At 47.2% G+C, this 27,651-nt stretch overlaps 1 protein-coding gene across 7 annotated transcripts in view; it reads right to left on the bottom strand.

The window, feature by feature from the left end:
- Positions 1–209: 209 nt before the first annotated feature.
- FGD3 (FYVE, RhoGEF and PH domain containing 3) overlaps positions 210–27,651 on the bottom strand; it is a 138,868-nt gene continuing 111,426 nt past the window's right edge. For 5 of the 7 annotated variants that reach the window (XM_049895419.1, XM_049895420.1, XM_049895417.1 and 2 more), the window contains 4 exons: positions 10,401–10,523; positions 8,393–8,533; positions 6,922–7,062; positions 210–2,711 (listed from right to left, as the gene is read on the bottom strand). In XM_049895419.1, the coding sequence (XP_049751376.1) occupies positions 2,487–2,711; positions 6,922–7,062; positions 8,393–8,533; positions 10,401–10,523 (630 nt within the window). In that variant the 3' untranslated portion in view covers positions 210–2,486. The remainder of the gene's footprint in view (positions 2,712–6,921; positions 7,063–8,392; positions 8,534–10,400; positions 10,524–27,651) is intronic. The other 2 variants (XM_049895424.1, XM_049895422.1) reach the window with 2 other exon arrangements.

Here is a 27,651-nt window from a genome sequence, read left to right as displayed (position 1 = left end):
GGGGAGGGCCGGCGGCCCCGGGGATCCTCCCACCAGCGCCTCTGCTGCTCCCTCTTCCTGAGCGAGGGGCGCAGGGGTGGGCGAAGGCGCTGAGCAGCTCGAGCGGCCAGACCCCGCCCCCTACCCCCCCGCCCCGCCGCCCACCCCGCAGGGCTCCTTCAGGGCAGGCCAGACCCCATGCAGGCAGGAAGGGCTTGATTCTTCCCTAGCCCAGGAGCAGGCAGAGCTGCTTCCATTTACCAGGCCTCAGGTTCCTCAGGTGTAAAATGGGGCCAGGACGCACATCACAGGGTGAGGAGCCTCGGTGTCAGGACAGTGGCAGAGGCCCAGGTATACAGCAAGGCACAGCCAGTGTAGGCACAGGGTAGCCGAGGCTTTTCATAAGCTCACCTGTATCTTGCTCTACCTCACCTGTCACTCATCCCAGTCCTCTCAGCCCCCAGGTCAGGGCTCCTGGGTCACCCAGGGCTGTGTGGCGGCCGCCATTCTGAGACGTGTCCCTGTGTGGTACTGTGCTGGTGCTGCCATGGAGGGGCCAAGGCCAACCCTCCCTTTCCAGAAGGGCTCCCCTCCCGGAGTGACTGGAAGCCCCTCCACCATCATCCCTGAACAACCCACTCTTTCTCCCAGAGGCCCTTGGGGCTCTGGTGCAGACAGAACCCCACTCCCATGGCCTTTCTAAAGTCTCCCAATACCTCACACTGTGCATCTGTGACCTGAGTGTCCCTGCTACCCAGGGCAATCACTCCTGTCCACTTAACAGGCTCAGAGCCAAGGCCCCGACGCCTGGCTCCCAGCCCCTGCATCACTGGGAGGCCTCTGGAGACCCCGAAGTGAGTGAAGTAGCACTGCAGGCCTAGGTCATGCAGCCTCCCTGCCAACCCCCACTGGCTATGCAGTTTTGAGGCCCTCTCTGAGCCTCGCAGTCCCATCTTTTGCTGTCAGCATCCAATGAGCTGGAATTCGCTCACCACCATGCCAGGCCTGTGTCCCATCTCCGTTCCCCTCAGATCCCCCCCGCCAGGGGCCAGTAAAGAACCGAGGCCGCACAGCCTGCCTGCCGACCGTCCAACGGCTGGCTGCCAGCATTTATTTGTGCAGATTAGCCCTGTGCGCCACCTCACAGAAGGGACTCAATGTCTGGGGGCTTCCTGGATGGCAGGCAGGCTCACCCAGACCTGCCTACCTGCCACTTGCTGGTGGCAGAGACAGTGTCTGGAGCAGGAGGCCCCTGCCTCATCCCAGCACTGGGCAGTGGACTTCGAGGTGGAGGAGGGGACATCCTGCCTTGTGCCAGCCCTCAAGGGTAGAAGAAGGATCTGGAGTCAAGAAGAGGTGGGATCCAAAGCCATGCTCAGCTTTACCCAGTGTAGACAAGGCAGCAGAGGTTGCAGAGGAGCTGGACATAGGATCTCTGGCCTGCCCCGTGGTGGCTGCAGACACTGGATAACAGGCAGTAGGACTGTCCACCATCAGGGCAGGGCCTTGGGAAGAGCTCAGACCACTGCACACAGCCACGGCCATCCCCATTGTGCTATTATGCCTCATGCCCTCAGATAATTTTTATTGAGAAATTTCCCTCCCGCCAGCTACACTGCTCTTTGCAAGACATGCTGGGTGACATTGAGCCAATGGCTGCCCTTCTCTGGGCCTCAGTTTTCTCATCTCTAAAATAGGGGACCCTACAGCACCAGGAGCCCCTGATAGCAAGTGCAAGACCCGCCCCTCCTGTCCATTATCATCAAGACCCTGAGCACTGCCTATAACTCAGCTTCTGCCTTAAATCAGCCAAAACCAGCCCAAATCAGTTTACTAACCTCGAAAATGTCCTATAGTAACCTAAGCCTCATTAAGATCTAATTGAATATTAAAATCTCCACCCAGGACTGGACTTATCTGCCATTTTATATACATAATAAAGGAAAAAAAATGCAATTTGTCTCACTGTGCCTGCGTGCCATGATAACCTATGCAGTCCGTGATGTTTATAGGTACTTCTTTGTGAAGGACAGTATAAAAAGTTCTGCCTCCTTTGCTCTGGGAGCTGGATTTAAGGTATACACCTCCTTGCTCCTTGCCTGCTCACTTGCAATAAACGCTCTTCCTTGCCTGCTACCCGGGACTGTATTGATAACAAGCTGCACTGGACAGGAACTGCTTCGGGTAACACCCTGGGCCCTGGGTCCTGGGCCTATGACCTGAGCTATTCTGTCGGCCCCCATGTCAGTCCTAAAGCCCTTTACCTGGTATGGTAAGCATGGGGCAAATGTGGGGGTGTGAGTGGCAAGCAGGCTGCAAGGTGGGAAGTGACCTGGCTGCACTGAATCCCTGCTCTGCAGGGCACCCCACAGCAGCACCAGTAGGCTGCATGGAGCCAGGCGGAAAGAGCCGGCAGAGCTTTGCAGAGACGGGGCCCGGAGGGGCCTTGGGCCACATCCTGGCAGCAGGCCCGAGGCTCGGCTTATGGAGGTCTGTGCCCACCAGGCCTAGGGTTGTGGGGTCCCCAGGCTGGGCAATGCTGGGTCCCCGTGGGCAGCAGCGCTGAGGGCGTCTAGCCATTGCTGTTGCAGCTCAGCAGCCTGGGTGTCCAGGTAGAGGCACAGGTGCTTGTGGTGCAGCTTCAGCATGTGCCTGCCATCCGGCGTCTCTGCAGGGTCTGGGGCGTTCACCTTGCAGCCGGGCAGTGGGACAATGCGAGGCGGCTGTCCATCCTGCAGCAGGGAGGGGTGGGTGAGTGGCCCTACCTCCAGGTAGCCCGCTCCAGGCCATTCCCTCCTCCATCAGAAGAAGGGGGGGCTGGTGAGCTGGACTGGTGAGATGCCCACCCTGCCTTGGACCCGCTGCACCCCCCTCCTCTGCCAGCTGCCCCAGAGGGAGAGGACCAGGGGCAGGTGGTCTACAGACTGGGGGCAGGCAGCTGGGGATGCCCTGCCTCTCACCTTAATGGCATCTACCAGACGGGGACACAGGGACCATCAGACTCTTGCCCACCCTCAGACTACTGGAGGCACAAGGAGGCAGCACGTGGGACACACAGGAGGCTACACGGGTCCCTCCACTGGGCACGGAGCTTGCCAGAGAGAGCCTGAGCTCAACTGTCCCTTCTTTCCTAGCCACAGAAACCTGCCTGTGCGAGTGCTAGGACAGAAGACTGGCTGGAAACTCCCCTCTCTTCCTTCCTTCCTCCCTTCCTTGCAGGGGCCAGCCCCAGCCTCTGCCTGAATGGGAGGCAGTGTGGGTTCTCCCATCCTGCCCTGCCCCTCCCCACCACCAGCAGGGATGAGCGAGTGAGTGAATCATATTGAAGGAATGAATGAATGCAGGGGGAAGGAGAGCCCCCTCACCCTGCCCTTCCTCAGGGGTCCAGTAGCCCTGGTGCCGCTCCTATTCCAGGGTGTGGGAAGGAGAAGGATGGTCTGGGCGGAAGTACACTTGGCACTAGAGCCCCACCTGCCCAGGAGAAGGCTGGGCCTTACCCTGCTCCCAAATTTCTGCTGGGGAACTGGGGTGGGGATGGGGCAGAGCAGGGACTGTGGTCTTGGCTGGGGGTCCCAGGGCCAAGCCAGCCTTCAGTGATCATTTATTTCTAGGTTGTCTGTTTTTGTTGTCACTGCTTATCTCTGGAGAGTACAGCTGGTTCTCAGAGTAGTGAAATTTAACATTTCCCTTTAAAACCTACAGGAAGAAAACCACAAAACACTACTGCAAGAAACCAAAAGAAGCCTACACAAGTGGAAAAACATACCATGCTTCTGGACAGGAACACTCAACATTGGGAAAATGTCGATTCAACTGAAAGCCATCTACAAATATAATGTGATCCTTATCCAAACACCAACGGCATTCTTTAACAAGATGGAAAAACTAATCACTAATGTTATATGGAAAGGAAGGAGCCTCAGATTAAGTAAAGCATTATTGAAGGAGAGCAAAGCAGGAGGCCTCACACTGCCTGACCTCAGAACTTTTTATATAGCCACGGTAGTCAAAACAGCCTGGTACCGGTACAACAGACACACAGACCAACGGAAAAGAATTGAGGACCCAGATGTAAATCCATCTACCTACAGTCAGCTGATCTTTGACAAAGGCCCAAAGTTCATTAAATGGGTGAAAAGACAGTCTCTTTAACAAATGGTGCTGGCAAAACTGGATGTCCATCTGTTAAAAAAATGAAACAGGACCTATACCTCACAGTATACACAAATATTAATTCAAAATGGATCGAAGACCTAAATATAAAACCTAAGACGATAAAGATCATGGAAGAAAAAACAGGGACAAAGCTACGGGCCCTAATATATGGCATAAATAGGATATAAACCATTACTAACAATGCACTAACACCAGAAGATAAACTAGATAACTTGGATTTCCTAAAAATTAAATACTTATGCTCATCAAAAGACTTCACCAAAAGAGTAAAAAGGGAACCTACAGACTGGGAAAAAATTTTTGGCTACGACATATTTGACAAGGGTTTAATCTCTAAAATCTGTCAGATACGTCAACACCTCAACAACACAAAGACAAATAATCCAATTAAAAATGGGCAAAAGATATGAACAGACGCTTCATCAAAGAAGACTTTCAGGCAGCTAGCAGACACATGAGGAAATGCTTGCTATAATTAGCCATTGGAGAAATGCAAATCAAAACTACGGTGAGATACCATCTCACCCCAACATTACTGACACTAATAAAAAAAAACAGAAAATAACTAATGTTGGAGAGCTTGTAGGGAGATTGGAACTCTCTCACGCACTGCTGGTGAGAATGTAAAATGGTGCAACCACTATGGAAAACGATATGGCATTTCGTTAAAAAGCTAGAAATAGAAATACCATATGATCCAGGAATCCCACTCCTAGGAATACACCCTAGAGAAATAAGAGCTTACGACGAATAGACATGTGCACACCCATGTTCACTGCAGCATTATTCACAATAGCAAAAAGATGGAAACAACTTAGGTGCCCATCAACAGATGAATGGATAAACAAATGATGGCATATACACATAATGGAATACTATGCAAAGATAAAGAACGGTGATGAATCCACGAAACATCTCCCAACATGAATGAATCTGGAGGGCATTATGCTGAGTGAAATAAGTCAATCACAAAAGGATAAGCATTGTATAAAACCACTATTATAAAAACCAAGAAAAGGTTTTCACACAGAAAGAAACAATCTTTGAAGGTTATGAAGGAGGGGAGGGGTGGAGAGGGGAAATCACAAATTAGATAGTAGACAAGTGTTAATTTTGGTGAAGGGAAAGACAACACACAATATAGGGGAAGTCAGCACAACTTGACCAAGGCAAAGTCATAGAAGCTTCCTAGACACATCCAAACACCTTGAGGGACTGAGTTACTGGGGCTGAGGGTTGGGGACCATTGTCTCAGGATTAATTGGCATAACATAGTTCATAAGGAAAATGTTCGACATCTGAGTCAGAAAGTAGTATTTGGGGTCTTAAAAGCTTGTCAGCAGCCATCTGAGATACATCTACTGGTCCCATTGCATCTGGAGCAAAGGAGAATGAAGAAAACCAAAGACACAAGGGAAATATTAGTCCAAAGGACTGATGGACCACAAGTACTACAGCCTTCACCAGCCTGAACCCAGAAGAACTAGATGGTGCCCAGCTACAACCACCGACAGTTCTGACAGGGATCACAATAGAGGGTCCCTGACAGAGCAGGAAAAAAATGCAGAACAAAATTCAAATTCACAAAAAAAGACCAGACTTACTGGTCTGACAGAGACTAGAGAAACCCCTGAAATTCTGGCACCGGGACACCCTGCTAACTCAGAACTGAAGCCACTCCGGAAGTCCACCTTTCAACCAAAGATTAGACAGGGGTATAAAACAAACAATAACACATGTGAGGAATGTGTTTCTTAGTTCAGTCAAATATACAAGACCAAATGGGCAACACCTGCCCAATAGCAAAGACGAGAAGATAGGAAGTGACAGAAAAACTGGACAAGTAGAAACAGGAAACCGGGAGTGGAGAGGGGGAGAGTGTTGACACATTGCAGGGATTACAACCGATGTCACAAAACAATTTGTGTATAAATTGTTCAATAAGAAACTAATTTGCTCTGTAAACTTTTACCTAAAGCACACACATACACAAATTTCATTTAGAATAAATCTAGTAAAGGAAAAAGTGAGCTAGCATCAGGGAAATGGAAGGTAAGTCCCTGGCAAGCTCAAGCCCAGGCAGTGGCCACAAGGTCCTGAGGTCACGAGCCACTGTGTCCCTGAGTGAGCCCACCAAGGCGGAGAATGCTGGGCATCCAGCCCAAATCCAGCAGTCTTGAGGCTCTGGGGGTGATCAGAAGGGTATCTCCACCAAGAAGCCCTCCCTGACTCAGACTGACTCGAAACTGAATGCACAGGCATAGCACCTGACCACCCTCCTGGGGCCAGCAGCATCTGTCCCCGAGTTTGCCAAGTCCAAGGCCTGTAGGGCCAGTATAGCACCACTCCCAGGATTTCAGCCAACAGCCCCGTTTCTAGGACACGCTGTGCAGGACTGGAGTGGGGGAGAGGTGGGAAGGCCAAGGAGGGATGGGAACACTTAGGCAGGGGCCTAGCTGGGGAGGCAGCTCTGTGGCCCGGCGGGGGGGACCCTGGCCAGGTCATGTCCCTCCCTACAGAACCTGCAGGCACCGCCAGGCAGCGAGGTCTATAGCTGAGGAAGCTGAGGCCTAGGTTAGGTTTTGCCAGGTGGCACCACAGGCCTGGTCCCAGCAGCTGGCTCAGTGGTGTTCTCTGCACCACTGGCTTTCCTCCAGGATGTTCTTCCCCTCCCCACTCAGGCTCTGGGGCTGCATTGAGCATAGTGGCTCCCACAACCTTTCCCCCATTCCCAGCCCAGCCCTCCAAGGAGGTGGGGACATGCACCTGGCTGCCTCCCTGCAGGTGCAGCACCTGTGGGTCTGTCCTCGGGATGGAGGCGCACACCTCACTCCAGGCCTTGCCGTCTTCCGACAGCTGCAGGGTGCCGCAGAGCAGGCTGTCCTGGGGGTCTGCAGCAGGCGGCTTCTGGGGACACAGAGGGCAGATTAGATTGCTTCCTCACCTGCATTCTTAGCTCATCCTCCACAAGGAGACTTCTAGGAAGGTACCAGGCCTTGGAAACACACCCGAGGCCTGCGTGAGGCACACCTGGTGAGAGAGGTGCAGGAGAAAGGCCCTAACCAGGCTGAACTGGCTCCAGGGTCACCTTCACTCTGCAGAGCCCAGGGCTGCTTGGTACAGGGTGAGGTGTCCCACATTGCAGGCTGGACCCACGAGGCGGATGTGGAATCAATGGAGTGGGCCAGGGCCAGTGTTAAAAAGTAATAAGAAAAAAATGGAACAGAAAATACCAGAGTGTGTTTATGAGGTAAAGGGACTTATGGCGTTGTTGTAATTTGGTGTACACCAGGCACACACATACTATCCCACATACACCCTGTACCACACACACACATACACACCATGTGTGTACACATGCATGCACACACCATACCACACATGCACACACACGTGCACATGTGCATGTACATGACACCTGTGAACACAGCACATGTGCACACACACGTGTACATAACCACATGCACGCACGTGCATGCACACCACACATGCACTCACCACACCACACACATATGCACATACCCTATGCACACACACCCCATGCATGCATGCACACTCACACACATGCATGCGCACATACACATACACACACTTTTCCCTCTCTTCTAAATTACTGAGGAAGAACTATGGAGACAAACCCCCAGGCCACCTGGAAGCTTCCTGCACCTCAGACACCACCTGCCAAGTGGTCCACCTGCACAATGAAGTAGGTTCACCTAGAATGGGAAACTTGGGGGTGGGAGACCAAAGCACTGAGAACTGCAGGGCTGTCTTAGGTGAGGAGAAGGGTGCTCTTGTATGGAAAACTGTTTTCTCTCTTCTCCAGCTTTCCTGGACTCTGCCTGTGTGGAAGGAAAGCCAGGAAGTGGGGCTGCCCTCAGGAGGAGGGTAGAGGAGGAGGAGGAGCACCTGGATACAGGGTGGGGACCCCTTAAGCTTGCCGAGGATGAGCAGTATGTCCCCTCGGGTGAGTAGCTCCAGGCCACGTCTTCCAAGCCTGGTGACATTGGGCCCCTAACTCCTGGGTACACATGATCTGTGGCCTACAGGCTGTGCTGGGGACTGGAGAGCCCCCCCACCCCATGCACAGTCCTACATTCAGTTGCAAGGTGTTCCCAGAGGGCCTATGGACCCCACTGAGACCCCCACATCTGTGCCGGGCCTAGGGGGACAAGCACCTGCCGAGGCTGCTGAGGGAGATAGGGCACGTCCACAGGGGCCCTTGTGGCCTACCCACCTCTGTGCCCTTCTTGGGCTCAGTGGGCGCTTCGGAGCTGGGGCTGGCAGGGTCCGCTGACAGGGTCAGGAAACACTCCTTGCAGACCCGGCTCTGCCTGCTGTTCTCAGTCTTGAACTCGGAGCACTTCCCACAGATGACCTGCAAGATAGAGGCCACCTGTAACCCCAGCTCCCAGGGACAGGAAGTTTGAAAGGGCGAAGGGCTACAACAGGGCAGGGTGAGGAGGAGGGCCCAAGACTGTGCCCACCAAGCTCCCTCTCTGCCTGCAACAGTAGTGTCCAGTGGTCTATGTGAGTGAAGAAAAGACCAGGAGGAAGCCCAGCAAAGTGTGGAAGAGGACAGTTCTTTTCCCTGGTCCTTCTGTGGTTTCCAGGTAGGCTGCACAGGTTTCCACTTGTGGCAGGAGGTAGGGGAAGCAGGGCCATGGGAAAGCAAGCTTGATAAAAAGAAAGGTGACTCCAGCTCTCTAGACCTGGGAGGAGTGTGGGCCCACTCTTGGGCTGCATTTACCAAGGGCAGGCTGGACGTCGACATGGCCGGGACATAAAACCCATAGAGCACCTGTACAAGGGCAATGTTAGCATGGACAGGCCAGGGGAGTCCACGTGGGCCACGGCCTTTACTCCTAAGGCCCCCTTAGCCTAGTGTGAGACTACAGGGATGTGTCACAGGGGACTGATACACCAGGGTTGGGGGCGCTGGTGCTGTGGGAGACACATGCTTTTGCTGAGACCAAGCGAACCAAATGACCAGAGGGGACAGCCAGTAGAGGGGCCTGCTGCTGGCTGGGGTGGGGTGGGGTCCGAGGTAGTAAAAATGTCTGTAATGGTCACTGAGGGAGCCCTCAGTTTAATTTCCAAGCATCCGTTCATCTGTCTGGCTTGGCCCCGCTCTTTGCAGGTGCAACAGGAGCTCTGCTCCAGGCCCATGCCTACCTTGAGAAGCAGCCATGATCTCTCCTCAAGGCAACCCTGGGCCGGGTCTACTTGCTAACACAGTGTTTAATTATTAATAACTTCAGCTAAAAATATTTGAATCCGCAAAAGGCATTCTCGGGGACAGTCCATCCTCAGGAAAGGGGGTGTCATAGATTGGATTGTGTCCCCCCAAAATATTTGTCAACTTGGCTAGGTCATGATTCCCTTGTATGATTGTATGATCATCTATCATTTTATCTTCTGATGTGATTTCCCTGTATGTTGTCAATCCTATCACTATGATGTAATAAGATGAATTAGCGGCAATCATATTGATGGGGTCTACAATATTAGGTAGTGTCTGAAGCCAATCTCTTTTGAGATATAAACGAGAGAAGTGAGCAGAGAGACATGAGGACCTCATACCACCAAGAAAGCAGCACTGGGAACAGAGCATCTCCTTTGGACCTGAGGTTCCTGCGCTGAGATGCTCCCAGACCAAGGGAAGACTGGTGACAAGGACCTTCCTCTAAAGTCAGCGGAGAGAGAAAGCCTTCCCTTGGAGCTAGCACCCTGAATTCAGACTTCCAGCCTCCTGGACTGTGAGAGAATAAACTCTTTTCTAAAGCCGTCCACTTGTGGTATTTCTGTTATAGCAGCACTCGACGACTAAGATGGGGGCTTTGGGGAATAAATGAGGGGCAGCCCATGTCAGCAGGATGGCACTCCTACCTCGGGCTGCCTGGCTCCTCCCCGTGCCTCCTTCCAGGCTCGCAGACGTGAAGCTACCGGTGCCCCCATTTGACTCAAACCCACCCGGTCAGCAGCTTGCAGCACTGGCTGTGGACGCTGACCCCAAACCCAGCACAGTTTCCACCACAATGAGTGTGTGGGGCTCAGAGCCGACCAGGGAAATGTCTTGAGGCTCTACTTCAGAGGAAGCTGTCTTACCTGTGCTCAGAGCTGTGCCTCTGCTCATCTGTGGGGTGCAGGTCTCAGGGGCTTTCAGAGAGGTGAGTCTACAAGCACTAGCCCCATGCCTCCCTCCCTCCCAGTCTCCGTGCACAGCGGTGGCTGCCTGGACTCACCGCGCTGCACTGCTTGCAGTGGTGCCTCCTCTTGGTGATGGAGTTGAAGGTCTCCCCACAGCTCTTGCAGCTCTGCCTCTCCTTCTCACGCCTCGTTTTAGACGAAGACTTTCTAGAATCAAGCTGCAAGGAAGAGAACAGCTCTGGTCAGCCTGGAGTCAGCACGCCCCATGCCCAGCAGGGGTGCCTGGCGGCGCCAAGCAGTAGATGCAAACCTTCCTCTGGTCAAGAGCCCAAGCTGTTGGTGGGGAGTCTGGGGACCAGGGAACTTTCATGTTTTATTTTATCTCTTTTATGCTGTCTGAGCTTCTGCCACAAGAGTGCCTGCTTACTTTTTTTTAGCAAGATAAAGAAACAATATGAAGTCATTAACTACAATACGGATTTATGTTTATAGATGTTAAAAGAGCTCGAAAACAAGTTACAATATTACATACAACATGCCTCTAAGTTAAAAAAAAAAAAAGGTGCATAATGGACTCATGTGACCCCAGTGTGAGCTGACGTCCTACACAGGTCTGCAGGGCCCATGCCCAAAGCTGGAGGGCGGGGGGGGGGGGGGCGGGTGGGCAGGCAGTAGAAGGCTTTCATTTTACTTTATTGTTTACATTTATAAAAACAGGTATTCATTCCGTTCATAATTTAAAATGTTTCAAAAAATTTAGAAGCTGATATTGTCCAACAACAAAGAACTGGATAAATCAGGGCTCTTCACAAAAGGCAGCCATTAAAATGGCATTTTAGAAAACTATGTAAAGGTGTCTCCCAAGTGTCTGTCAGTTTGTCATACTGTGGGGGCTTGTGTGTTGCTGTGATGCTGGAAGCTATGCCGCCAGTATTCAGACATGAGCAGGGTCACCCATGGAGGACAGGTTTCAGCTGAGCTTCCAGACTAAGATGAACTAGGAAGAAGGACCCAGCAGTCTACTTCTGAAAGGCATTAGCCAGTGAAAACCTTATGAACAGCAGCAGAACATTGTCTGATATAGTGCTGGAAGACGAGCCCCTCAGGTTGGAAAGCACTCAAAAGATGCCTGGGGAAGAGCTGCCTCCTCAAAGTAGAGTCGATCTTAATGATGTGGATGGAGTCAAGCTTTCGCGACCTTCATTTGCTGGTGTGGCATGACTCAAAATGAGAAGAAACAGCTACAAACGTCCATTAATAATCAGAACATGGAAAGTACAAAGTATGAATCTAGGACAATTGGAAATTGTCAAAAATGAAATGGAATGCATAATTATCAGTATCCGAGGCATTAGTGAGCTGAAATGGACTGGTATGGGCCACTTTGAATAGGACAAACATATGGTCTACAATGCCAGGAATGACAACTTGAAAAGAAATGGCGTTGTGTTCGTCTTCAAAAACAACATTTCAAGATGTATTCTGAAGTACAAAGCTGTCAGTGATATGATAATATCCATTTTTATATGCCTACAAAGAAGGCCAGTTAATATGGCTATTATTCAAAATTAAACACCAACTACTAAGGCCAAAGATAAAGAAATTGAAGATTTTTACCAGCTTCTGCAATCTGAAATTGATCGAACATGCAATCAGGATGCATTGGTAACTACTGGTGATTCGAAAGTGAAAGGTGGAAACAAAGAAGGATCAGTAGCTGGAAAATATGGCCTTGGTGATGGAAAAGATGCCAGAGATCACATGACAGAATTTTGCAAAACCAACAACTTCTTCATGGCAAATGCCTTTTTTCACCGACATAAACGGTGACTATACACATTTTTTTTTTTTTTTATACACATGGACCTTGCCAGATAGAATACACAGGAATCAAATCAACTACATTTGTGGAAACAGACTATGGTAAAACTCAATAACATCAGTCAGAACAAGGCCAGGGGCTGACTGTGGAACAGATCCTCAATTGCTCATATGCAAGTTTGAGTTGAAACTGAAGAAAATAAGAACAAGTTGATGAGAGCCAAAGTACAACCTTGAGTATAACCCACCTGAATTTAGAGACCATCTCAAGAATAGATTTGACATGTTGAACACTAAGAACCAAAGACCAGATGAGTTGTGGAATAACATCAAGGACATCATACATGAAGAAAGAAAGAGGTCAATAAAAAGACAGGAAAGAAAGAAAAGGGCAAAATGGATGTCAGAAGAGACTCCGAAACTTGATCTTGAAAGATGAGTGGCTGAAGCAAAAGGAAGAAATGACGAAGTAAAAGAACTGAACAGAAGACTTCAAAGGGTAGCTCGAGAAGACAAAGTATTGCAACGACATGTGCAAAGAGCTAGAGATACAAAAACAAAAGGCAAGAACATGCTCAGCACTTCTCAAGCTGAAAGAAATGAAGAAAAAATTCAAGCCTCGAGTTGCAACAGTGAAGGATTCTATGGAGAAAATATTATACGATGCAGGAAGCATCAAAAGAAGATGGAAGGAGGAGGCAGAGCCAAGATGGCAGAATAGACAGACACTTCGTCGAGCTCTCTTTACAACAAAGACCTGAAAAAACAAGTGAAATGAGTAAATTTTTGACAAGCTGGGAGCCCTGAGCATCAAAGGCAAGCTTAGAAAATGAACTGAGGGGCAGGGGGAGGAAGAGACTGTTCAGAAGCGGAGAGGAGTTACTGGACCTGAATTAATGGTAGCCATCAGGCACCATTCCCAGAGCGGCGGCAGTGGGATGGTACTAGCGTTTCTCCTCAGGGAGAAGCAGCCAGCCACACAGCCTACTCACACCTCTGGAACCTGAGAAGAATGGCGCTCTCAGCAAAAGCTAAGTACTTCCGTATATTTTACCGCTCCCCTCCCCCCTACCCCACCCCCAAGCCGGCTTCAGTGGCTGAATTCTCTGGGCCTGAGACAGGCCCTGTTGAGCACCTAGAGCCATTCTTCTGGCCTTGGAGAAGGAAAAAATTTGCAATTGGGGGAAAAGATAATTTGCCAGCTCCACTAACAGGGGGAGCTCAGGACAGAAGCAGCTCCTGTCCAGGCATAAACGGTCCGTGGACTTTGAGCAGCTTTCCCTTCTGCAGGGACTTGTGTGGGCCTATTTCGGGAGAATAGGCCCTCGTTGGCAATCTCCAACCATTTCAGCTGTGCAGTGGAGAGGTGGACGTTTGATGTTTGACATTGTTTGCCTATTAAACAAGGTCCTCACCTACCCACATCAGGGACCTAAGGACTGGTAGCTCCACTCAGGTCACCCAGCCACCCGTGACAGGGACCCAAGGATAACTGGTACCTCCCAGTCCTTACAACCAAAACCTCTGGGTGCCCATGGTCCCTCTGCAGAACCCACCCACTAGCACGCTCTAGGGGAAAGGGATGCACTTTCCTCAGAGACACTCGGGGGTCAGTTCTCAGCCCCCTGCCTTGTTCAGAGCATGACCCCCTGCTGTAATCCAGTACCGGTGCATACACCAATCACCCCCGCCCCCCTAAGGCTGTAGGACAGAGCCTGTACCACACATTGATGATCAGCTACCTGGAAACCTGAGCTGAATTCATACAAGAAAAGTGAATCAACTACTAGACTGATATACCTGATAAAAGCTCTAGCCATCTGGGGACAGGACATCAGAGCTCTGAAGGCGAAAATAATCAAGCTAGCTCACTCAAGCAACCCTTCTGGGTATATCAAAACAAAACAAAGCAAGAAGCTACAACACAGTAAGCAAAAATAAACTAACACAGTAACTTAAAGATGGCTTGGAGAAAACACTCAATATCAAGTCACGTGAAGAAACAGACCATGATCATCTTAACAGGCTCTCAAAACAAAGAATCCAGGGATCTTCTAGTAGAAAGTGCATTACCAGAATAACCAGAGCCAGAATACAAAAGATTAATATACAGAACCCTTCAAGGCATCAGGAAGGAAATGAGGCAATACGGAGAACAAGCCAAGGAACACACAGATAAAGCATCTGAAGAAATTAGAAAGATTATTCAGGAACATAATGAAAAGTTTAATAAGCTGGAAAAATCCATAGACAGAGAGCAATCAGAAATTCAGAAGATTAACAATAAAATTACAGAATTAGACAACTCATTAGAAAGTCAGAGGAGCAAAACTGAGCAAATAGAAGCTAGAATTTCTGAACTCGAAGATAAATCACTTGGCACTAATATATTTGAAGAAAAGTCAGATAAAAGAATTTTAAAAAATGAAGAAAACTTAATAATCATGTGGAATTCTATCAAGAGAAATAACCTACAAGTGATTGGAGTACCAGAACAGGGAGGGATAACAGAAAATACAGAGAAAATTGTTGAAGATTTGTTGGCAGAAAACTTCCCTGATATTGCAAAAGATGAGAAGATATCTATCCAAGATGCTCATCGAACTCCACATAAGGTAGGTCTTAAAAGAAAGTCACCAAGACATATTATAATCAAACTTCCCAAAACCAAAGATAAAGAGACAATTATAACAGCAGCGAGGGATTAAACAAAAAGTCACCTACAAAGGAGAGCTAATAAGAATAAGCTCGGACCACTCTGCAGAAACCATGCAGGCAAGAAGGCAATGGGATGACGTATTTAAAAAATTGAAGGAAAAAAATTGCCTGCCAAGAATCGTATATCCAGCAAAACTGTCTCTTAAATATGAAGGTGAAATTAAGACATTTCCAGGTAAACACAAGTTGAGGGAATTCGTAAAAAACAAACCAAAACTACAAGGAATACTAAAGGGAGTTCTTTGTTTAGAAAATCAATAATATCAGGTGTCAACCCAAGACTAGAACACTGGGCAGAGCAACCAGAAGTCAACCCAGACAGGGAAATCCAAAAAAACAAAGCAAGATTATAAAAAAAAAGAAGCCCAAAACAGGGTAACAGTGAAGTTCTTATATAAAAGAAGACAACATTAAAACAATAAAGAGGGACTAAGAAATGTAATCATACACCTTCCATATGGAGAGGAAGATATGGCGATACAAAGAAATAAAAGTTAGGTTTAAATTTAGAAAAATAGGGGTAAATAATAAGGTAACGACAAAGGAGACAAACTATCCTACTTACCAAAATAAAATATGAGAAAAAAATAGAAACTCAGCAGAAACTAAATCAACAACAATGAATATGAGGAAAGGACAATATATAATCTACTCAGCACATAAAATTAAGTGGGAAAAAGAAACTGTCAAGAACACACACAAAAAGACATCCATATGATAGAACTAAATTCATACCTATCCATAGTTACCCCGAATGTATGTGGACTAAATGCACCAGTAAAGAGACAGAGAGTGGTAGAATGGATTAAAAAACAAGATCCGTCCATATGCTGCCTACAAGAGGCACACCTTAGACTTAGAGACCCGAACAAAAACTCAAAGGATGGAAAAAAATATATCAAGCAAACAACAATCAAAAAAGAGAAGGAGTGGCAAGATTAATTTCTGACAAAATACACTTTAAAATTAAATCTACCACAAAGGATAAAGAAGGACACTATATAATGATTAAAGGGACAATTTACCAGGAAGATATAACCACATTAAATATTTATGCACCCAATGACAGGGCTGCAAGATACTTAAAACAAACTCCGACAGCACGAAGAAGTGAGCAGACAGCTTCACAATTATAGTAGGAGACTTAGACACACCACTTTCGGTGAGGGACAGAATATCTAGTAAGAGCTCAGTAAAGACACGGAAGATCTAAATGCAACAATCAACCAAATTGACCTCATAGATATATACAGAACATTCCACCCAACAGCTGCAAAGTATACTTTCTTTTCTAGTGCACATGGAACATTCTCTAGAAGAGACCACGTATTAGGTCATAAAGCAAGCCTTTGCAGAATCCAAAACATCGAACTATTACAAAGCATCTTCTCAGACCATAAGGCCATAAAAGTGGAAATCAATAACAGAAAAAGCTGGGAGAAGAAATCAAATACTTGGAAACTGAACAATACCCTGCTCAAAAAAACACTGGATTATAGAAGACATTGAGCATGGAATAAAGAAATTCATAGAATGCAACGAGAATGAAAACACTTCCTATCAGAACCTTTGGGACACAGCAAAAGTAGTGCTCAGAGGTCAATTTCTATCAATAAATGCACACATACAAAAAGAAGAAAGGGCCAAAATCAAAGAACTGTCCCTACAATGAACAAACAGAAAGAGAGCAACAAAAGAAACCCTCAGGCACCAGAAGAAACAAATAATAAAAATTAGAGCAGAACTAAATGAAATAGAAAACAGAAAAACAATTGAAAGAATTAACAAGACCAAAGGCTGGTTCTTTGAAAATATCAACAGAATTGATAAACCATTGGCCAAACTGAAAAAGAAAAACAGAAGAGGAAGCAAATACCCTGAATAAGAAAAGATATGGGTGATATTACAACAGACCCAACTGAAATTAAAAGAATAATATCAGATTACTATGAAAAATTGTAGTCTAACAAATTTGAAAACCTAGTAGAAATGGATGATTTCCTAGAAACACACGACCTACCTAAACTAACACAAACAGAGGTAGAACAACTAAAAAGACCCATAACAAAAGAAGAGGTTGAAAAGGTAATCAAAAAACTCCCAACAAAAAAAAGCCCTGGCCCGGATGGCTTCGCTGCAGAGTTCTACCAAACTTTCAGAGAAAAGTTAAAACCACTACTACTGAAGGTATTTCTGAGCATAGAAAAGGACAGAATACTCCTAAACTCATTCTATGAAGCCACCATATCCTTGATACCAAAACCAGGTAAAGACACCACATGAATTTAGATGCAAAAATCCTCGACAAAACTCTAGCCAATAGAATTCAACAATATACCAAAAAAATAATTCACCATGACCAAATGGGATTCATACCAGGTATGCAGGCATGGTTCAACATTAGAAAAACAGTTAATGTAATCCATCACATAAATAAAACAAAAGACAAGAAACACATGATTTTATCAATTGATGCAGAAAAGGCATTTGACAAAGTTCAACACCCATTCATGATAAAAACTCTCAGCACAATAGGAATAGAAGGAAAATTCCTCAGCATAATAAAGGGCATTTATACAAAGCCAACAGCCAACATCACCCTAAATGGAGAAAGCCTGAAAGCATTTCCCTTGAGAACGGGAACCAGACAAGCATGCCCTTTATCGCCACTCTTATTCAACATTGTGCTGGAGATCCTAGCGAGGGCAATTAGGCTAGATAAAGAAATAAAGCGTATCCAGATGGGCAAGGAAGAAGTAAAATTATCTCTATTTTCAGACAACATGATCTTATATACCGAAAACCCTAAGGACTCCTCAAGAAATCTACTGAAACTAGTAGAAGAGTTCAGCAGAGTATCAGGATACAAGATAAACATACAAAAATCAGTTGGATTCCTCTACACCAACAAAAAGAACATTGAAGAGGAAATCACCAAAAAAAAAAAACCACAGAGTAGCCCTAAGCAGATAAAATAATTGGGAATAAAACTTACCAGAGATTTAAAAGACTTATACAAAGAAAACTACAGTACACTTCTGCAAGAAACCAAAAGAGATCTACATAAGTGGAAAAACATACCTTGCTCGTGGATAGGAAGACTTAAAGTTATAAAAATATCTATTCTACCAAAAGCCATCTATAGATACAATGCAATTCCGATCCAAATCCCAAAGACTTTCTTTAAGGAGATGGGGAAACAAATCACCAACTTCGTATGGAAGGGAAAGAAGCCCTGGGTAAGTAAAGCATTACTGAAAAAGAAGAACAAAGTGGGAGGCCTTACTCTTCCTGATTTTAGAACCTATTATACCACCACAGTAGTCAAAACAGCCTGGTACTGGTATAACAACAGATACATAGACCAATGGAACAGAATTGAGAATCCAGACATAAATCCATCCAATATGAGCAGTTAATATTTGATAAAGGCCCCAAAACAGTTAAATGGAGAAAAGACAGTCTTTTTTAACAAATGGTGCTTGCATAACTGGATATCCATCTGCAAAAAAATGAAACAAGACCCATACCTCACTCCATGCACAAAAACTAGCTCAAAATGGATCAAAGACCTAAACATAAAATCTAAAACGATAAAGATCATGGAAGAAAAAATAGGGACAACGTTAGGAGCCCTAATACATGGCATAAACAGTGTACAAAACATTATTAAGAATGCAGAAGAAAAACTAGATAACTGGGAGCTCCTAAAAATCAAACACCTATGCTCATCCAAAGACTTCACCAAAAGAGTAAAAAGACTACCTACATACTGGGAAAAAGTTTTTAGCTATGACATTTCCAGTCAGCGCCTGATCTCTAAAATCTACATAATACTGCAAAAACTCAACTACAAAAAGAGAAATAACCCAATTAAAAAATGGGCAAAAGATATGAACAGACACTTCACTAAAGAAGACATTCAGGTAGCTAACAGATATATGAGGAAATGTTCAGGATCATTAGCCATTAGAGAAATGCAGATCAAAACTACAATGAGATTTCATCTCACTCCAACAAGGCTGGCATTAATCCAAAAAACACATAATAATAAATGTTGGAGAGGTTGTGGAGAGATTGGAACACTTCTACACTGCTGGTGGGAATGTCAAATGGTATAATCACTTTGGAAATTGATTTGGCGCTTCCTTAAAAAGCTAGAAATAGAATTACCATACAATCCAGCAATCCCACTCCTTGGAATATATCCTAGAGAAGTAAGAGCCTTTACATGAACAGATATATGCACACCCATGTTTATTGCAGCACTGTTTACAATAGCAAAAACATGGAAGCAACCAAGATGCCCATCAATGGATGAATGGATAAATAAATTACGGTATATTTACACAATGGAATACTACGTATCAATAAGAACAGTGATGAATCTGTGAAACATTTCATAACATGGAGGAACCTGGAAGGCATTATGCTGAGTGAAATGAGTCAGTTGCAAAAGGACAAATATTGTATGAGACCACTATTACAAGAACTGGAGAAATAGTTTAAACAGAGAAGAAAACATTCTTTTGTGGTTACCAGAGGGGGGAGGAAGGGAGGGTGGGAGAGGGCCATTCACTAATTAGATAGTAGATAAGAACTACTTTAGGTGAAGGGAAAGACAGCACAGAATACAGGGGAGGTCAGCACAACTGGACTAAACCAAAAGCAAAGAAGTTTCCTGAATAAACTGAATGCTTCAAAGGCCAGCGTAGCAGGGGCAGGGGCTTGGGGACCATGGTTTCAGGGGACATCTAAGTCAATTGGCATAATAAAATCTATTAAGAAAACATTCTGCATCCCGCTTTGAAGAGTGGCGTCTGGGGTCTTAAATGCTAGCAAGCAGCCATCTAAGGTGCATCAGTGAGTCTCAATCCACCTGGATCAAAGGAGAATGAAGAACACCAAGGACACAAGGTAATTACGAGCCCAAGAGACAGAAAGGGCCACATGAACCAGCGACTACATCATCCTGAGACCAGAAGAACTAGGTGGTGCCCAGCCACAACCAATGACTGCCCTGACAGGGAACACAACAGAGATCCCCTGAAGGATCAGGAGATCAGTGGGATGCAGACCCCAAATTCTCATAAAAAGACCAGACTTAATGGTCTGACTGAGACTAGAAGGACCCTGATGGTCATGGCCCCCAGACCTTCTGTTGGCACAGGACAGGAAGCATTCCCAAAGCCAACACTTCAGACACGGATTGGACTGGACAATGGGTTGGAGAGGGATGCTGGTGAGGAGTGAGCTTCTTGGATCAGGTGGACACTTGAGACTATGTTGGCATCTCCTGCCTGGAGGGGAGATGAGAGGGTAGAGGGGGTTAGAAGCTGGTGAAATGGACACGAAAAGAGAGAGTGGAGGAAGGGAGCGGGCTGTCTCATTAGGGGGAGAGTAGTTGGGAGTGTGTAGCAAGGTGTATATAAGTTTTTGTGTGAGAGACTGACTTGATTTGTAAGCTTTCACTTAAAGCACAATAAAAATTATTTAAAAAATTAATTAAATAAAATGGAAGGAATACACAGTCATTATACCAAAAAGAATTAGTTGATGTTCAATCATTTCAAGGGGTAGCATATGATCAGGAATTGATGGTATTGAAGGAAGAAGTCCAAACTTCACTGAAGGCATTAGCAAAAAACAAAAAAAAACAAGGCTCCAGGAATTGACAAAATATCAATTGACATGTTTCAACAAACGGAGTCTGTGCTGGAAGTGCTCACTCGTCTATACCAAGAAATTTGAAAGACAGCTACCTGGCCAACTGACTGGAAGATATCCATATTTATGCCTACTCCCAAGAAAGGTGATCCAACCAAATGCATAAATTATTAAACAATATCATTAATATCATGCGCAAGCAAAATTTTGCTGAGGATCATTCAAAAGCGGCTGCAGCAGTATATTGACAGGGAACTGCCAGAAATTCAGGCTGGATTCAGAAGAGGACGTGGAACCAGAGATATCATTGCTGATGCCAGATGGGTCCTGGCTGAAAGCAGAGAATACCAGAAGGATGTTTACCTGTGTTATATTGACCATGCAAAGGCATTCAACTATGTGGATCATAAGAAATTATGGATAACGTTTGGAAGAATGGAAATTCCAGAACACTTAATTGTGCTCATGAGAAACCTGTACATAGATCAAGGGGCAGTTGTTCAGACAGAACAAGGGAATATTGTGTGGTTTAAAGTCTGGAAAGGTGTGCATCAGAGTTGTATCCTGTATACCTTTCACCAATCTGTATGCTGAGCAAATAATCCAAGAAAATGGACTATATGAAGAAGAACGGGGCATCAGGATTAGAGGAAGACTCATTAACAATCTCCATTACGCAGATTACACGACCTTGCTTGCTGAAAGTGAAGAGGACTTGAAGCACTTACTGATGAAGATCAAAGACCACAGCCTTCAGTATGGATTACCCCTCAACATAAAAAAAACAACATAAAGAAAACAAAAATCCTCACAAATGGACCAATAATCCATATCATGACAAATGGAGAGAAGACTGAAGTTGTCAAGAATTTCATTTTACTTGGATCCACAATCAATACCCATGGAAACAGTAGTCAAGAAATCAAAAGACACGTTGCATTGGGCAAATCTGCTGCAAAGAACCTCTCTGAAGTGTTGAAAAGCAAGGATGTTACTGTGACGACTAAGGTGCACCTGACCCAAGCCATATTATTTGCAATCTCATCATATGCATGCGAAAGCTGGACAATAAATAAGGAAGAATGAAGAATTGATGCCTTTGAATTGTGGCGTTGGCAAAGAATATTGAATATACCATGGACTGCCAAAGGATGAACAAATCTGTCTTGGAAGAAGTACGACCAGAATGCTCCTTAGAAGCAAGGGTGGCGAGACTGCGTCTTATATACTTTGGACATGTTGTCAGGAGGGATCAGCCCCTGGAGAAGGACCTTATGCTTGGTAAAGCACAGGGAAAAGTGGAAGACTCTCAATGAGATGGTTTGACACAGCGGCTACTACAATGCATAACTACGATTGTGAGCATGGTGCAGGACCGGGCAATGTTTTGTTCTGTGGTACATAGGGTTGCTATGAGTTGGAACTGACTGGATGGCACCTAACAACAACAACAACAGCAATGAAAAGGTGTTGAGTTATATTGTTAAGAGAAAAAAGCAAATTACAAAATAGCATACAGTAGCATATAATTTTTATGCCAAAAAGGGTATTTACAAGTGTGATGGTTAAGGCAATGTGTCAACTTGACGGGGTCATGGCTTTCAGTGGTTTGGCAATTATGATTTAGTTTAGCAACTGTGTAATGATGTAATCACCTCCTTAATAAGATCTGCTATGAGCCACCAATCAGTTGAAAGGGAGTTTATTTGGGGTGTGGCCTTTATCCAATATAAGTGGACCATCTGGCAAAGTTCACTGGCTTTTGCTCCCTCTGGATCCTCATCTGACCCCTAGTTCTTGGGGCTTAAGCTAGCAATTTGTTGGTCTCTGCCAGAGGTCTGCTCTCTGGCTTGCTGACCCTGGGTTTGCCAGCCCCTGCAGCTATGTCAGTCAGGAGAAGCCTCCAGCCTCACCCACAGACTTGGGACTTCCCAGCCTCTACAACAGAGGGAGCCATTTCTTTGATATAAATCTTTCTCTCTCTCTTTATCTGTCTCTTGACCCAGGCCATGGTGTTTTCAACCACCTCATATGCACACAAAAGTTGGACAATAAATAAGGAAGACAGAAGAAGAATTGGCACCTTTGAATTATGGTTTTGGCGACGAATACTGAATATACACCATGAACTGCCAGAAGAACGAACACATCTGTCTTGGAATAAGTACAGCCAGAATGCTCCTTAGAAGTGAGAATGGTGAGACTTCGTCTAACATACTTTGAACATGTTATCTGGAGGGATCACTCCCTGTAGAAGGACATCATGTTTGGAAAAGTAGAAGGTCAGTGAAAAAGAGGAAGACCCTCAACGAGATGGATGGACACAGTGGCTGCAACAATGGGCTCAAGGATAACAACGATCATGAGGATGGCGCAGGACCCGGCAGTGTTTCATTCTGTTGTACATAGGTCACTTTGAATCAGAACTGACTCAACAGCACCTAACAACAATGTATATATATATATTTCTCTGGTTTTGCTTCTCTAGAGAACCCAGCCTAAGACAACAAGCATTGAAAAGGAGTGGAAGGAAATACACCAAAATGTCTCTGTTGGTTGCTTTTGGGGTAGAAGGATGTTGAGTGACTTTTCTCAACTGAGTGTTTTGTCTGTATTTTTGAAATTGTTTACCAAGAGCATTTTATAAAAGAGGAAGAAAACCAAAAGCAAACTTGTTGTTCACCACAACCCTACACAGTGCACCCCCCTGCCCCACATACACCCAAAGGCCCCTGGGCTGCCCACCCCCTCATCCTCTCATCTCATCTAAGACCCCTGGATACAAGTGCCGGGAGGTGGGGCTTGCTGGCTTGCTCCAGGGACACCCACCCCCTGGCCACAGTGACACTGTTAGTTTTTAGCACCCTAGCGCCATCTGAAGCACGGGCTTGTGAGGGGAGCAAAACACAGACCCATGATGTGAGGCCCGCTGGGACTGCGAGTAAGGGGTCAGGCACAGACTCTGGGATCTGAGGCTGGGGACTCAGTCAGGGCCTCCTGTCTGAGCCTAGGTTTCCCTGTCTGATTGTGAGGCAGTGGCAAAGTACGGGGCAAACCGAAGGCTCTCTGCTCTGCCCCTCATCAGTTGTGTGACCCTGGATGGGTCACTTCTCTCTGAGCCTCAGTTTTTTCTTCTGTAAAATGGGAATAAACAGCTCCTCCCCAGATCCTAAACTCACACTGCTGTACATAAAATCTGGGTTTTTTTGGCAGCTTGCTCACACTCTCTCATTTCACAACGGTCTGCCAAGCCTCCAAAAGTGCTCTGTCAGGAAATGAAATAGCTTCCTGCGCTATCGAAAGCCCCCCTCCCCCTACCATTTCCTCTCTCGGGATGGAGGTTTCTGTTGGCAGCAAAGAGCACAGCTAGCTCGTTACAAACTTAAGGTGATTTTAGGAACGCCAGGGATGTTTATTGAACTCCCCAGGATGCCAGAGCCGAGAATACTTATCTCAACATCTATGTGCACAGACGGGGAAACTGAGGCCAGAGACACCGTTCTCCTGTTTGACAGGAGAACATCTTAAATAATGTTAACATTAGTTTGTGAGTGAAATAAAACAAAGTCTGAGATTTGTTTTAAAATATTACAGCAAAAAAAAAAAAGTGTGGGGGGGAGGGGACAGAAGAAACAAGGTCAGTGTCAAGTTGAAGTTTCTTGAGACTGGTGGGGGTTGCTTGGGGACTTGCTGTGCCTAATATCTCTACTTTTGTATACAATGTTTTAAAACTTCCTCAATACACAACAGAGAACCCCTGAGGGAGCAGGAGATCAGTGGGATGCAGACCCCAAATTCTCATAAAAAGACCATACTTAATGGTCTGACTGAGACTAGAGGAATCCCGGCGGTCATGGTCCCCAGACCTTCTGTTGGCACAGGACAGGAACCATCCCCGAAGACAACTCATCAGATATGAAAGGGACTGGACAGTGGGTAGGTGAGAGATGCTGATGAAGAGTGAGCTAATTATATCAGGTGGTCACTTGAGACTGTGTTGGCATCTCCTGTCCGGAGGGGGGATGGGAGGATAGAGAGAGTTGGAAGCTGGCAAAATTGTCACGAAAGGAGAGACTGGAAGGGCTGACTCATTAGGGGGAGAGCAAGTGGGACTACGGAGTAAGACGTATGTAAACTTATATGGGACAGACTGACTTGATTTGTAAACGTTCACTTGAAGCTCAATAAAAGTTAATAAAAAAAAAAAATTCCTCAATAAAAAGTAAAAAAAAAAAAAAAACCAAAATTATTTTTGACATAAACTCTGCAGCTTTTAAGAAGAAATCGGTGGACTTGCTTAAGGGGAGGGCTGGAGCTGGGCTCGGGGTCAGCACAAAGCCTGGCCCTGGCTTCTAGCTGGGTGAACTGTACAGGCCTCCTCCTGCCCCATCCTCATCTGGCAGTGGGGACAAGGAGGTCCCTCCGCAGGGTGCTGGGCACTCGGGGCCCAAGGAGGGACTGGCTTCTCCACCAGGACAGGTCTTGAAGCCTCATGATGGCATCGGCCCCTTTATCTACTGAAACCCTTGCTCCTTGAACATGAGATGTCTCGAGAACTTTGGCTCGCCTTTGTGGTTTAAGTAGTTCAGGGTCACAAAGGAGTATCACATTGGCTCCCCTTTGCAGTTTAAGTAGTTCAGGGTCACAGAGGAGTATCACAGACCCGCAGAGCCACATGTCCCCCTGAGTGTCACCCTCACCCGGCCTGGTGCCGGCCACTCCTCACACCCTTGCCAAGCACCCGAGCTCTGTGCCCACTCGGGAGTCCTCTCTGGTGGTGACATCTCTCAAGACTGCCAAGGGGAAGGAGGGGGCCGGCTGGGGGAGGCAGGGACAGTGAGAGGAATGAGGAAAGGAGACGGGGTGGGGGGACAACGTTGTGGGGTCTCCTAGGTCCCAGCCAGCCTCAGCTCTCTGTTGCCCTGAGAGTATCACTGCCTTTGGGTGTAGCTGCTTCCCCCATTTTCAGCTGAGGATCCCGAGACCTGAGAGGTGAAGGCCATAGTGGTGGGATGACCTGCCCCTCAGCCCAAAGGCAGCCTGGTGGCTCACTGGACACCCTGGTTTTTGGGAACCAGCTATGGCACCCAGCAGGCTGTGCTGCATGACCTGGTAAAACCAGGGAGGGCCATGGGGTAGGCAGAGGGCGGGAGCAGCCATGCAAATGGGGACAGGTCAAGAGGGACATACCAGCTGACAGGCAGTACACCCAGAGATGTGGGTCCCAGCAGTGCCGAGGATGGCATGGCCAGCTCTGCTCTAACCACGACTGGTCCCCGATACCAAGGCCCAGCTGAATTTACAGGATTTACACAACAGGCAGAGTCCCAGGGTAGTGCAAATGGTTAACACTCAGCTGCTAACCGAAAGGTTGGAGGTTTAAGTCCATGCAGAGGTCCCTTGGAAGAAAGGCTTAGTAATCTACTTCCAAAATACCAGCCACTGAAAACTCGGGGAGTGCAGTCCTACTCTGACACGAACAGGGCTGCCAGGGGTCAGAATCGCCTTGCCGGCCGGTCTGAATCCTTCTAGTGAATTATCGAACCTGAGGTTGGCTTGGGAACCCTCGAATTTGCAGCTGGTGTCAGAAGTGAGGGTGGTCTTGGAGACTGTGCCCTCAAAGTCTGTAGTTGGCCTTCTAAACCCTTTACACCACCAAAATCCCAACTCAAGATCAATTTCTCCTCACGGAGATAAAACAAATGAGAAAAACATGGCCCAGACCCAGGCACACCAACCCCGGGCCTGAGTGGCAGGGATCCTTGGAGGCCCGGGGACAGCTGGTTTTGTTATCGGGTTTGGTATCTGCCAGTGGGATCAGCCTCCAGCTGCCACTGGGGAAGCAGAAGAGGAGGCCTAAATTTGAACTGTAGCCGCAGCACTCAACTGCTGCTTGTCAGGGACACTGGTGGGAGCCCGAGGAAGGCTGCATCCGGGGGAAGAACGCAAACAGAGAGTGGAGCAGCCTGTGTGGTCCGCCCACAGCAGGGTCCTGCACATCACCTGGCCCAGGTACAGCTCTGAACCTCAGGGACCCCTGGTCACCTTTCCGGTCACATTTCTGCCCGTTCAAGACACTGGGGAGCTTCTCTTTGGTCCTCACAGCAACGCTTATCTCCACTGCCCAGGAAATGTGAGGCTCAGGGAGGATGGGGCCTGCCCAAGACATTGCAGCTGGTGAGAAATGGAGCCAGGACTACATCGCAAACCTGGGTCTTTCTACAGGATTAAACATGTTAAAAAAAGACCTTTCAGGTCCCTTTCAGCTAGAACATTCTCTGATTCAGGCTCCAGAGCCTCTATCTGCCTCTGCCAGGGGACCCCATTCTACACCAGAGGCCCCATGCCATGGGACCTGATGAATCCTCCATCGCACCAGCCCATGCCCCACACCTGCTGCTCTGGCACAGAATGTCCACTCCCTCTGCACCACACTCCCGCTCTCTGTCCTAGCTCACTGGCTCCAGGGAGCTCTCCCCAACCCAGGTAGCGCTCACAGCTTCCTACTGCTCTGAGAGTCCCCATCTTCAATGTCCTGTTGGGCTCAGGCTTCTGACGTGCACATTCAGCAAGGGCAGGGGTGGCTGCTCACTGGTCCACTGCCTCTCTGTGCTCACCACGGGGCTGGGATGATGTTGGGCCTCTTGTCAGCTGACAGGCCCTGGTGCCATCCCCACCTCTCCGGATGGCTAGTGGGCCAGGGGACCAGAGCAGAGGCTCCTGGGGTCACTGCACAGAAACCCCAGCTCAGACTCAGTGGTCACCAGTGCGAGGGAGTGCTGTACCCACATGGAGGTGCCAGAGGTCCCCTTGGCACTGACTCGACTTGCTGATGGCAGCACCTTAGGTGTACTATTGTGGGTTTCTCCTGACTGCACAGTCCCCGTGTCCATCTGTGAGACAAGCATAACTGCCTCCACGGCAGGCCGGGTGCTCGAGGTATGGCTCACGTTGGCGTGGGGACAGACACACTCATGCTGCAAACTGTGTGAGCTCTGCCTCATGAAGCTACCCAGAGTCTCAGAAAACAGAACACTAAAGCTCCATGCTGTCTGGAGGGCCATCACCCAGGACAGAAAATGCAAACAGGGCTGGGGGCCAACTTATGTGGCAAGCATTTGTCAGTGGCCCCAGGGCAGG

Source organism: Elephas maximus, chromosome 9 (genome assembly GCF_024166365.1).
Source record: "Elephas maximus indicus isolate mEleMax1 chromosome 9, mEleMax1 primary haplotype, whole genome shotgun sequence".
Classification (NCBI taxonomy): Eukaryota; Metazoa; Chordata; class Mammalia; order Proboscidea; family Elephantidae; genus Elephas; species Elephas maximus.
This window is presented reverse-complemented; position numbering and strand designations above follow the sequence as displayed.